Source organism: Colobus angolensis, unplaced genomic scaffold, assembly GCF_000951035.1.
Source record: "Colobus angolensis palliatus isolate OR3802 unplaced genomic scaffold, Cang.pa_1.0 Scaffold11, whole genome shotgun sequence".
NCBI classification, from domain to species: domain Eukaryota; kingdom Metazoa; phylum Chordata; class Mammalia; order Primates; family Cercopithecidae; genus Colobus; species Colobus angolensis.
The window spans coordinates 15,248,793-15,261,623 of record NW_012112030.1 but is presented as its reverse complement, the minus strand read 5'-3'; the positions used below and the strand labels follow the sequence as shown (position 1 = coordinate 15,261,623).

General features: G+C 40.0%; 1 protein-coding gene across 4 annotated transcripts in view; it reads right to left on the bottom strand.

Annotated features, from left to right (window-relative positions):
• PLEKHA5 (pleckstrin homology domain containing, family A member 5) overlaps positions 1–12,831 on the bottom strand; it is a 246,724-nt gene that overhangs the window by 32,052 nt on the left and 201,841 nt on the right. For all 4 annotated transcript variants that reach the window (XM_011954821.1, XM_011954831.1, XM_011954838.1 and 1 more), the window contains one exon: positions 2,169–2,270. In XM_011954821.1, coding sequence (XP_011810211.1) covers positions 2,169–2,270 — 102 coding nt within the window. The remainder of the gene's footprint in view (positions 1–2,168; positions 2,271–12,831) is intronic.

The window sequence follows — 12,831 nt, the reverse complement described above, 5'->3', positions numbered from 1 at the left end:
TGGTCTCGATCTCCTGACCTCGTGATCCGCCCGTCTCGGCCTCCCAAAGTGCTGGGATTACAGGCTTGAGCCACCGCGCCCGGCCGAGGTGGGGTTTCACCGCGTTGGCCAGGCTGGTCTCAAACTTCTGGCCTCAACTGATCCTCCCACCACGGCCTCCCAAAGTGCTGGGATTACAGGCATGAGCCATTGTGCCCAGCTGATGATCCCAGCACTTTGGAAGGCTGAGGTGGGAGGATCACTTGGACCCAGGAGCTCAAGGTTTCACCTAGGATCATGCTACTGCACTCCAGCCTGGGTGACAGAACAAAACCCTGACTCAATAAATAAGTAAATAAATTTAGATAGTTAACATAAAAACAACTGAAAGTTCAGTTTTAGTTGTATAGTCACAATAGTCACATTTCATATGCCCAACTACTACATGTGGCCAGTACTACGCTGGACAGCCCAGATAGAGGGCAGCCGAATTTCTGATTCAACTTTACTAATTTTTTTTTTTTTGAGATGGAGCTTCACCCTTGTTGCCCAGGCTGGAGTACAATGGTGCGATCTCAGCTCCCTGCAACCTCCACCTCCCAGGGTCAAGCAATTCTCCTGCCTCAGCCTCCTGAGTAGCTGGGATTACAGGTGCTTGCCACCAAGCTCAGCTCATTTTGTATTTTTAGTAGAGATGGGGTTTCACAATCTTGGCCAGGCTGGTCTTGAGCTCCTGACCTCATCATCCTAGCTAATTCTGTATTTTTTTAGTAGAGATGGGGTTTCATCATGTTGGTCAGGATGGTTGGTCTCAAACTTAACTAATCTTTTATTCATTGTCTGTTAAGTCCACGCATTTCCAACTAAAAGGATCAAATTTACATTGGTCATAAGCATGAAGTAAGTTTTATTATTTTCTTAAACATATATTATCTGCATTCCTCAGAGAAACATTTTAAGACAAGTATTATTATTTTTCTTTCTTTTTTTTTTTGAGATAGAGTCTCGCTATATGTTGCCCAGGCTAGAGTGCAGTCATGGGATCTCAGCTCACTGTAACCCCGACCTCCTGGGTTCACGTGATTCTCCTGCCTCAGCCTCCCAAGTAGCTGGGATTACAGATGCCTGCCACTACACCTAATTTTTGTATTTATAGTAGAGACAAGGTTTCGCCAGGTTGGCCAGGCTGGTCTCGAACTCCTGACCCTCAGGTGATCTACCTACCTCAGCCTCCGAAAGTGCTGGGACTATAGGTGTGAGCCACCATGCCCGGCCAAGTATTATTATTTCTATTTTATAGATAAGAAAACTAACCCTTGGAACTAGGTGTCAGATCTATTTGCTTATTAACTAGATTCTTTATAGCAAATGGTGCTGTATCTTCCCCTATTCTAATAATATGTCAGTGAAGTCAACAGGCCAAATGTAATTTCACAAAATGAGAGATATTTAATATAGAAAGGATTAGAATAATTTTATTAAAAAGATGAAATAATGGCTAGGCGCAGTGGCTCAAGCCTGTAATTCCAGCACTTTGGGAGGCCGAGGCAGGTGGATCACCTGAGGTCAGGAGTTTGAGACCAGCCTGACCAACATAGAGAAACCCTGTCTCTACTAAAAAAAAAAGAAATACAAAATTAGCTGGGCTTGGTGGTACATGCCTGTGATCCCAGCTACTTGGGAGGCTGAGGCAGAGGAATCGCTTGAACCCGGGAGGCAGAGGTTGCAGTGAGCCGAGATCATGCCACTGCTCTCCAGCGTGGGCAACAAGAGCAAAACTCCGTCTCAAAAAAAAAAAAACAAAAAAAAATACATATATATATATATATAAACAAAATATTCATTATTTGATAAATCCATATAATTCAACATCTCAATACCAAGTGACACAGATGGACTTGTGAAAGGATATGAAACCATGTTTTTAGGAACTGCAGAGCTGAGACTGCTAGGAGCACAGAACACTCCAGGGCTCACCATGTGCCCAACAGAACAAAGAACTCTTAAGCAAGTGGGGATGGTCTACTTTGTGAGATAGTAAGATTCCTGTCATTAAAAGTATTCAAATCCAGGTCTCAGGTAGCCAATAATGTAAAAACTGTTAAGGGTATGCATAAATCTAACAAGGTGGATTGTACAGTACCAGTAAAAACAGTTAAAACAATATAAAGAATATTATATTTCTGTACCTGAACTTCACCAAGGTGATCTAGCTGCTCTTGCATCTGGTTCCTGGTAACAGTTACATCGTATTCTAGCTTATCATATTCTCTCCATGCTCGTTCCAATTCCTAAAACCAAAAAGTGTTAATTACTTTAACGGGGAAAATGTGCTTTTACGGTGTTATCACTCCAATTGTAACTTTCTAGATTTTAGAAAGTTGCATAGTTTTTTACTTAGCAAAACAGGAATTTTTATAACCATTTTTGTCCCTTTTTAAAACTCAATTCACCAAAAATTTACTAAGCAACCTAAGTATTATTGTGCTGCTGTTTATTTCCTAACATGCAGAAGTGGCATAAATAAAACATTTTCTTATCTGTCTTCATTAAAAGTTCTCCATCAATGAAAATACTTTGTATTTTAGCATATTGGAATTTCAATAACATCAGAGGCTTGACATGACTTTACTTACAATAAGCTTATAGTAATACAGTAAAACAAATGAATTTAGCTAGCTATTTAAACAATTCAGTGAATCCCATTTGTGAAGACTCAATATAGACACTATTATCCATCTGTACTTTTCTCCTTTGGAAAAAAATCACCCCCGAACCATAATATCACAGAGAAGACTTTGATGTTTTGTCTTTAACAGCTTGTCATTTGTTGAATATAGAATAATTCTAGAGGTGCTTAAAAATACATCATCTGCTGGGCACAGTGGCTCACGTCTGTAACCTCAGCACTTTGGGAGGCTGACGGAGGCAGATCACTTGAGCTCAGTAGTTCAAGACCACCCTGGCCAACATGGTGAAACCCTGTCTCTACTGAAAACACAAAAATTAGCTGGGCCCGATGACTTGTGCTTGTGGTCCTAGCTACTTGGGAGGCTGAGGAGGGAGAATCGCTTGAACCCAGGAAGCAGAGGTTACAGTGAGCCGAGATTGCGCCTTGGGAGGCTGAGGCGGGTAGATCATGAGGTCAGGAGTTTGAAACCACCTGACCAACATAATGAAACTCTGTCTCTACTAAAAATACAAAAAAAAAAAAAAATTAGCCTGTAATCCCAGCTGCTTGGGAGGCTGAGGCAGGAGAACTGTTTGAACGTGGGAGGCGGAGGTTGTAGTGAGCCGAGATTGCGCCACTGCACTCCACCCTGGGTGACAGTGTGAGACTCTGACTCAATAAATAAATAAATAAAGTAAAAGGGGAAAAAAAGAGCTATTTTATTTTGTATATTCTGTAACTAGCTTAAAATAACTTTAGGAAATTTAAGTGATTGGCTGGGTGCGGCAGCTCCTACATGTAATCCCAGCACTTTGGGAGGTTGAGGCAGGTGGATCACTTGAGCCCGGGAGTTCGAGACCAGCCTGGGCAACACAGAGAGACCCCATCTCTACGAAAAAATACAAAAATTTTCCAGGTGTGGTGGTGCTTGCCTGTGGTCCCAGCTACCTGGGGTAGGCCTGAGGTGGGAGGATCGCTTGAGCCCAGGAGGCTGAGGTTGCAGTAAGCCAAAATTGTGCCACTGCACTCCAGTCTGGGTGACAGATGAAGACCATGTCTCCAAAAAGAAAAGAAAAGAAAAGAAAAGGAAAGAAAAAAAAAAATGAAGCTATCTTGCCAGTCGTTTTTTTAAAATTAAAAAAAATCTTAGGCAAAGAAAAATTATTCAAAATGTACTGGGAAAACAGATGTGTGCCACCACCCCTATGCCCGGCTAATATTTTGTGTATGTATGTATGTATGTGTGTGTATACACACACACACACACACACACATACCTATACACAATATTTTGTGTATATACACATATATATACACACACACACACATATACACACACACACACATATATATGTATTTTGGTAGACAGGATTTTGCCATGTTGCCCAGGTTGGTCTCTAACTGCTGGGCTCAAGTGATTCCACCAGCCTTGGCCTGTCAAAGTGCTGAGATTACAGGTGTGAGCCACCATACCTGGTCAGCAAATTCTTTTTACATGAATAAGTATGAAAATTAATTTCCTTTAACAAAAATTAATTCTAGCCATGTTTTAATTTGCGTGCACTACAAAAACTGCAAATTTAAATAGTGGGTCTTTGATGGCTTTAGGGAGGATATATAAAGACAATGGATCCAATGACAGCCCAGTGGCTAAGAGGGTATCACAGGCTAACACCTATCCTCCCCTGTGGAAATGCCAGAGTTAAGGGCAGGCTTAATGGCACCGCAGAGGCATTTAAGCATAAGAACATTTCAGGATGGTAGGAATCCTTCTCTTTCTTAAAGAAACATGAAAAATACAGATTGAGAGCTAGACATTACTTTATCAATATTTTAGAAGTGAAGTGGCACAGTACAACTTTCCTAACCTGGAGATCCTGCCACTGAACTGGTTCAAGTCCTATGATCCTGCTAGGCCTACCTGTTTCTGTCTTTACCTCAGCTCCTCAAACATGATTACCAGGTGGGTAGGAACACAAGACAACAGAGGACAGCAAGCAAAGGGCAGCAATGGCACAACACATTTCCTCCCAAAATCTGGTATTTCACTAAAGAATTTACTAGATTATATGAATACCATGCTAATAATCTTTAAATGTGACCTTACTTATTTTTGATCAAGAAGCTAATATAGCAAGGTAATTTAAAAGGGCTAATAATTTCCAAATATACAATTACCTTAAAACCCCAAGTACTTGCCAAAAATAGTGCTTTCAATAAAAAGTAGAGAATGCCAGGCCATACAGTTAAAAGAATAAATGAAGTCTGGGTACGGTGGCTCACGCTTGTAATCTCAGCATTTTGGGATGCTGAGGCAGGAGGATTGTGAGGTCAGGTGGTCAAGACCAGCCTGTTAAACATAGTGAAACCCCATCTCTACTAAAAATACAAAAAAATTATCTGGGCGTGGTGGTGGGCACCTGTAGTCCCAGTTACTTGGGAGGCTGAGGCAGGAGAATCGCTTGAACCCTGGAGGTGGAGATTGCAGTGAGCCGAGATGGTGCCACCGCACTCCAGCTCGGGCGACAGCGTGAGACTCCATTTCAAACAAACAAACAAACAAAAAAAGAGAATGAATGAACTTTTTTTTTGAGACAGAGTCTTGTGCTGTCGCCTAGGCTGGAGTGCAGTGGCATGATCTTGGCTCACTGCAACCTCTGCCTCCCGGGTTCAAGTGATTCTTCTGCATTGGCCTTCCGAGTAGCTGGGATACTCAGGACTACAGGTGCGCACCACTACGCCTGGATAATTTTTTGTATTTTTAGTAGAGCCGCGGTTTCACCATGTTAGCCAGGATGGTCGCGATCTCTTGACCTCATGATCTGCACACTTCAGCCTCCCAAAGTGCTGGGATTACAGCCATGAGCCACGCGCAGCCAGCCTTCTTATTTTTTCTGAGACCAAGTTTCACTCTTCTTGCCTAGGCTGGAGTGTAATGGTGCGACCTAGGCTCACCGCAACCTCTGCCTCCCAGGTTCAAGCGACTCTCCTGCCTCAGGCTCCCCAGTAGCTGGGATTACAGGCATGTGCCACCACGCCCGGCTAATTTTTGTATTTTTAGTATAGACAGGGTTTCTCCATGTTGGTCAGGCTGGTCTTGAACTCCTGACCTCAGATGATCTGCCCACTCCAGTCTCCCAAAGTGCTGGGATTACAGGCCTGAGCCACCGTGCCCGGCCTGAATGAACTCTTTCTATCTGGAACTATATGGATGAACCTCATAAGTTAAAGAAAGCCAGGCAAAGAGTATATGGTTACACTTCATATAAAGTTCAAGGCTGAGTGCAGTGGCTCATGCCTGTAATCCCAGCACTTTAGGAGGCCGAAGTGGGTGGATCACTTGAGCCCAGGAATCTGAGACCAGCCTGGGTAACATGGTAAAATCCCATCTCTGCAAAGTATACAGAAATTAGCTAGGTATGGTGGTGCATGTCTGTAGTCCCAGTTACTTGGGACGCTGAGGTGAGAGGATCGTGCTATGACTGCACCCGTGAAGAGCCACTGCACTCCCATCTGGGCAATGTAGCAATACCCTGTCTCTAAAACAATTTAAAAAAAAATTAAGGAAAAGAAAGAAGAAAAGAAAAAAGTCCGGTAGTGTTCCTTTTGGGAGAGGAGTCTCTGGCATGCTAGTAAAATTCAACGTCTCGATATAGATGTTGGCTAAACTCCTAAACAGTGTGCTTTTCTGAGAACACGTTATATTCCAAGAAAAGAAAAAAAAAAGTGTGTGAGTTGGGGTGGAGGAGGGATTGCTGCAGAGTTTTCTAGAGACAGGGTTTTGCTCTGCTGCCCAGGCTAGAGTGCAGTGGCATGATCATAATTCACTGCAGCCTTGAACTCCTGGGCTCAAGTGATCCTCCTGCCTCAGCCTCCCAGGTAGCTAGGACTACAGGTTTATACCACCATGCCCAGATAATTTTTTAATTTGGGGTTTCACCATGTTGCTCAGACTGGTCTTGAACTCCTGGGCTCAAGCAGTCTTTCCAAAGAACTGGGATTACAGGTGTGAGCCTCTGTGCCAGGCCAGACTTTTTTCTCACACTGTCACCTGGGCTAGAGTGCAGTGGTGTGATCTTAGCTCACTGCAGCCTCAACTCCCCGGGCTCAAGCAATCCTCCCACCTTGGCCTCCTGAGTAGTACAGGTGCACGCCACCATGCTGGGGTATTGTTTTTTAATATTTTGTAAACTCAAGGTCTCACTATATTGTCCAGGCTGGTCTTGAACCCCTAGGCTAAAGCAATCCTCCCGCCTCAGCCTCCCAAAGTGCTGGGATTACACGTAGGAGCCAGCACGCCTGGCCAATATATATTTTTTTTAAATTGTCTAAGTTTAGGGTATGGAACAAGTAAATTTTAATAGTGCTTATTTCTGTATAGTCTGTACTGAGACAATACTTGGCCACTGTGTGGGGGAGAAAGTGAAGTAGGTCTAAATACTTAAATGTAATGAAATTCCAGATTTCCAAAAAAATCAGTTAAGGATTTTAATATTTGGCTAGATGGCTATATAGCAGATATATATACTATGTCCTTTATTAAGAAAGGATTAATGGCCGGGCATGGTGGCTTACGCCTATAATCGCAGCAGTTTGGGAGGCCGAGGTGAGAGAGTCTTTTGAGCTCAGGAGTTCAAGACCAGCCTGGGCAACGTAGGGAGATCTCATCTCTACAAAAAAATTCTATTTAAAAAAAAAATCAAAAGTAATGATGCATTTCCAAGTTTTTAACATGAGGGAAACTTTTCTTATCTAAAATCAATGGCAATTTACAACAAAGTCTACTCAAGGGAATGGTTATACAATACACTAGACACAAATCTCAAATTGTCTTCTCTGTATTTTACTGTCACATTGCCTCTCTTTTTTTTTTGCCTCTCTTTTTAATAATCAAGTAAATATTGTAAGACTATAGGTGGCTATAGTAAAAAAAAAAAAGAAAATAATTACTATTATTCTTGGAGCTAATAAACTGTTTTACCTCTGGTTTGCTTCTCAGTTAGGGTTTCTGAGTTTTAATTTAAGAAATGTCAATTCATTTTTCTGCTTTTCATTAAAAAATAAAACGTGTAACTTTGGAAAAGTATTGACGTAGATTTTTAATATCAAAATGAGGGAGAGGCAATAGATGCAGTGTAATTATTCATTAACTTCCTAATTTAAACTCAAATACCTCTTTCAAACTTTAAGTAATATTACAAATTAATGTGCACTACTATATCTTAGAAAATTAAAGCCTTATGATATTTAAATTAATTTTACTGGTATATTTCAAGGATCAGGCAAAAAAATTAAAATGTAAATTTTTTGGTCACGAATACCCCACCATAACAGTCCTGCCAACTGGTATTAGAAGCAGTTGATTTTTCAAGTCAATCAAAATAAAGTTATGTCTGATTTATTCTTTTTTTTCATTTTACCTTCAGGATGTAGAGATTTCCTGGCTCACATTTAAAGAATGTGCTTAATTATTTGAGATTTTTTAAAAAGAATTTTTTTTTTTTACGAATTTACACTTGTCATGTAACTGCTTCTCAAATAAAATCCCTCTTACTACACTATCTAATGACTATACTGGCATACTGGCTTTTTTTGACCTAAGAAGATGTTTATGTTTTATTATTATTTTTTCACTTAGCCTTGACTTGAAACACACTAAAAAGATGTTTAAAAGGGCATCAATTCAAACTGTATAAAGTGAGGCTATACTGTCAGCCACAATTATAAAGCTATCCATATTTTAAATTTCTAGTTTATAACCACAATTGTATTTATTCTCTGTTTTAGCTATTTGTCATCTTTAACTCCCGTGTTTAGTTTCTTCTCTAATGTTTTCTATGAAACAAAACGATCTTCTCATCTCAAAGAAAGTGCTTGCTTTTTATTGTTAAAAATGCTAGATATAATAAAAACAGAAAGGCTAGCACACAGGGGAAGATTTAAATAAATAACTATTATTGTGCCACACTTTCGTTGGCTTTTTTGCGGATTTTCTTTTGTTTTGTTTTTTTGAGACAGGGTCTCACTTTGCTGTCTGGGACCTCTCTGGGCTCAGATCATTCTGCTGCCTCAGCCTCCCAAGTAGTTGGCACTCCAGGCACACGCCACTGTGCTCTGCTATTTTTTTTTTTTTCTTTTAGAGAAGGAGTTTCACCATGTTGCTTAGGCTGGTCCCAAACTCCTGGGCTCAAGTAATCTGCCCACCTCAGCCTCCCAAAGTGCTATGATTACAAGCGTGAGCCACCACACCCAGCCTGGGGAAACCAAAAGTTGATTCTTTGAAAAGAAAAACAAGATTGACAGATTGTCAACTAAAATAATAAAGAAAAAAAGAAGATCCAAATAAGCATAATGAGAAGCAACCAAGGTGACATTACAATGGATTCCATAGACATACAAAGGATTCCTAGAGACGATTACGAACACCACTATGAATACAAACTAGAAAATCTAGACGAAATAGATAAATTCCTGGAAATATACAATCTCCCAAGATTGAATCAGGAAGAAACTGATACACTGAACAGGCCAATATTGAGTTCTGAATTTGAATCTGTAATAAAAAACCTGCCAAACAAAAAAAGCCACAGATCAGATGGATTCACAGCTGATTTCTACCAGACGTACAAAGAGCTGGTATTAATTCTACTGAAGCTATTCCAAAAAAGTAAGGAGGGTCTCCTCTTTAACTCATTCTATGAAGCCAGCATCACTCTGATACCAAAACTTGGTAAAGACACAAAGAAGAAAGAAAACAAAGGCCAATATCCCTGATGAACATAGATGTAAAAATCCTCAACAAAATATCAGCAAACCAAATTCAATGGCATATCAAAAAGTTAATTCACCATGATAAAGTATGCTTCATTTCTAAGATGCAAGATCGGTTCAACATATGCAAATCATAAATGTGAATCACTAAATAAACATTTAAATCACTAAATAAACATTAAATAAACATTATAAAAAATAAAAAATGTATGATCATATCAGTAGACATGGAAAAGGCTTTTGATAAAATCCAGCATCTCTTCATGACAAAAACCCTCAAGAAATAATTCCATGTTGAAGGAATATGCCCTAAAATAGTCAGGGCCATCTATGACAAATATACAGTCAACATCACACTGAGACGGGCAAAAACTGGAAGCGTTTCCCTTGAGAGCTGGAAAAAGATAAGGATGCCCACTCTTACCACTCCTATTCAACATCGTACTGGAAGTCCTGTCAGAGCAATTAGGCAAGAGGAAGAAGTAAAATGCATCCAAATAGGAAAAGAAGCCAAATTACCTCTCTTCACAGACGATGTGATCTATACCTAGAAAACCCTGAAGACACTATCAAAAGGCTCCTACAACTGATAAATGACTTCAGGAAAGTTTCAGGGCACAAAATCCATATACAAAAATCACTGGCATTTCTACACACCAATAATGTTCAAGCTGAGAGCCAAATCAAGAAGGCAATCCCATTTACAATACACACACACACACACACACACACACACTCCTAGGAATGCATCTAACCAAGGAGGTGAAAGATATTTATAAGAACTACAAAATACTGTTGAAAGAAATAACAGATGACACAAACCAATGGAAAAACGTTCCATGCTCATGGATTAGAAGAATCAATATTGTTAAAATGGTCATGCTGCCCGAAGCAATCTACAGATTCAATGCCATTCCTATCAAACTATCATCATTTTTCACAGAACCAGAAAAAAAATTCTTAAATTCATATTGAACCGAGAGTGCAAACAGACAAAGCAATCCTAAACAAAAACAAAGCCATACGCTACCTGACTTCAAACTATACTATAAGGCTACAGACTAAAACATCATGGTACTGGTACAAAAACATACGCAGACCAAGGAAACAGAATATAAAACCCAGAAGTTAAGCCACACACCTATGGCCATCTGATATTTGACCAAATTGACAAAAATAAGCAATGGGGAAAGGGCTTCTTATCTTCTTATTCAATAAATGGTGCTAGAATAGCTGGCTAGCCATATGCAGAAGAATGAAACCGACCCGTTCCTTTCACTGTATACAAAAATTAACTCAAGAGGGATTAAAGATTTAAGTGTCAGGCCTCAAACGGTAAGAATCCTTTAGCCAGGCATGGTGGGTCATGCCTGTAATCCCAGTACTACGGGAGGCCGAGGTGGGCAGATCACATGAGGCTTGGAGTTTGAGACCAGCCTGGCCAACATGGTGAAACCCTGTCTCTACTAAAAATACAAAAAGAAGCCAGGCTTGATAGGGGGCACTTATAATTCCAGCTACTTGGGAGGCCGAGGCACGAGAATTGCTTGAACTTGGGAGGTGGAGGTTGCAGTGAGGAAAGATCGTGCCACTGCACTCTAGCCTGAGCAACAGAGTGAGTCTCCATCTCACAAAAAAAAAAAAAAGTAATTGCAACAAAAACAAAAATTGACAAGTGGGACCTAATTAAAGAGCTTCTGTAAAGCAAAAGAAACTATCAATGGAATAAACAGCCTGCAAAATGAGAGAAAAGACTCGTAAACTATGCATCCAATAAAGGTTGAATATCCAGAATCTATAAGGAGCTTAAGCAATTGAACAAGGAAAAAAACAAAACAAATAAGTCTTTTTAAAAATGGGCAAAAGACATGAATAGACACTTAAAGGAAGACATATAAGTGGCTAAAAAACATATAAAAAATGCTCCACATCACTAATCATCAGAGAAATACAAATTAAAATCACAATGAGATACCATCTCACATTCATCAGAACGGCTACTAATAAAAAGTAAAAAAAACCCAAAAAACAAAAAACAGATGCTGGCAAGACTGCAGAGAAATGGAAATGCTTATAACACAGTGAGAGGACATATGAATTAGTTCGGCCACTATGGACGGCGGTTTGGAGATTTCTCAAAGAACTTAAATCAGAACTACCATCTGACCCAGCAATTGCATTACTGGGTATATATCCAAAAGTATATCCAAAAGAAAGCAAATCTTTCTACCAAACATACCCATGCACTTGCATGTTCACCACAGAACTATTTACAATAGCAAATACATGGAACCAACCTAGATGCCCATCAATGGTGGACTGGTTAAAGAAAATGTGGTACATATACACCACGGTACTACACAACGATAACAAAGAATGAAATTATGTCCTCTGCAGCATCGTGGATACAACCAGAGGCCATTATCCTAAGTACATTAATGCAGGAAAAGAAAACCAAATACCATATGTTCTCACGGGTGGAAGCTAAACGCTAGTACTCACGGACATACAGATGGTTTAACAGTGAAAGTGGGGACTACTGAGGGTGGGGAAAGAACGGGGATAAAGGTTGAAATTGGGTACTATGCTAGGTACCTGGGTGATGGGCTCATTCATACTCCAAACCTCAGTATCACACAACAGACCCAGTTAACAAACCTGCACATGTACCCCCAAACCTAAAATAAAATAAAAATACATAAAAAGTATAGGGAACACTGCTTTACATGTTTCCCTTGTGCTAATCCTAGTTTTGTGTACTTTTGTGGCCTACCAGGTGAGGAGAAGAGTTCTCAGAATCACAGCTTTGATCTATAGAGGTGCTAATGTTACACGCCTTATGCTTGGGGCTTAGATTGGAACTAGTGCTATGAATTGACTGTGACAGATTCAGTGAAATCCTTTGAGATTCTGCCAGCAAAAATGTAATTCAAATTTAAATCTAATCAACATTCACTGAGTGCCAACCATATGCCCAGTATGATGTTACACACATGCTAACATTTGAAGCCTTAAGCTACAAATATAAATAAGTTTACATAAAAGCACAAATAACACAGTTTGTATTCTATGCAGTAAGACTTGTCTTAGAAGAATATATTCTGAGGGTTTGTCATAACCACTGATTATTGCTGAAGGCAAGGAAAAAGAAACCAGGAAAGTGATTACATAAGATAAAAACCAGAAAAGGGGATACTCAGAAGATGAATTTATTTTTATTTTATTTATTTATTTTTTTTCAGATGGAGTTTCGCTCTTGTTGCCCAGGCCAGAGTGCAATGGCGCAATCTCGACTCACTGCAACCTCAGCCTCCCAGATGCAAGTGATTCTCCTGCCTCAGCCTCCTGAGTAGCTGGGATTACAGGCATGCGCCACCATGCCCGGCTAATCTTGTATTTTTAATAGAGAC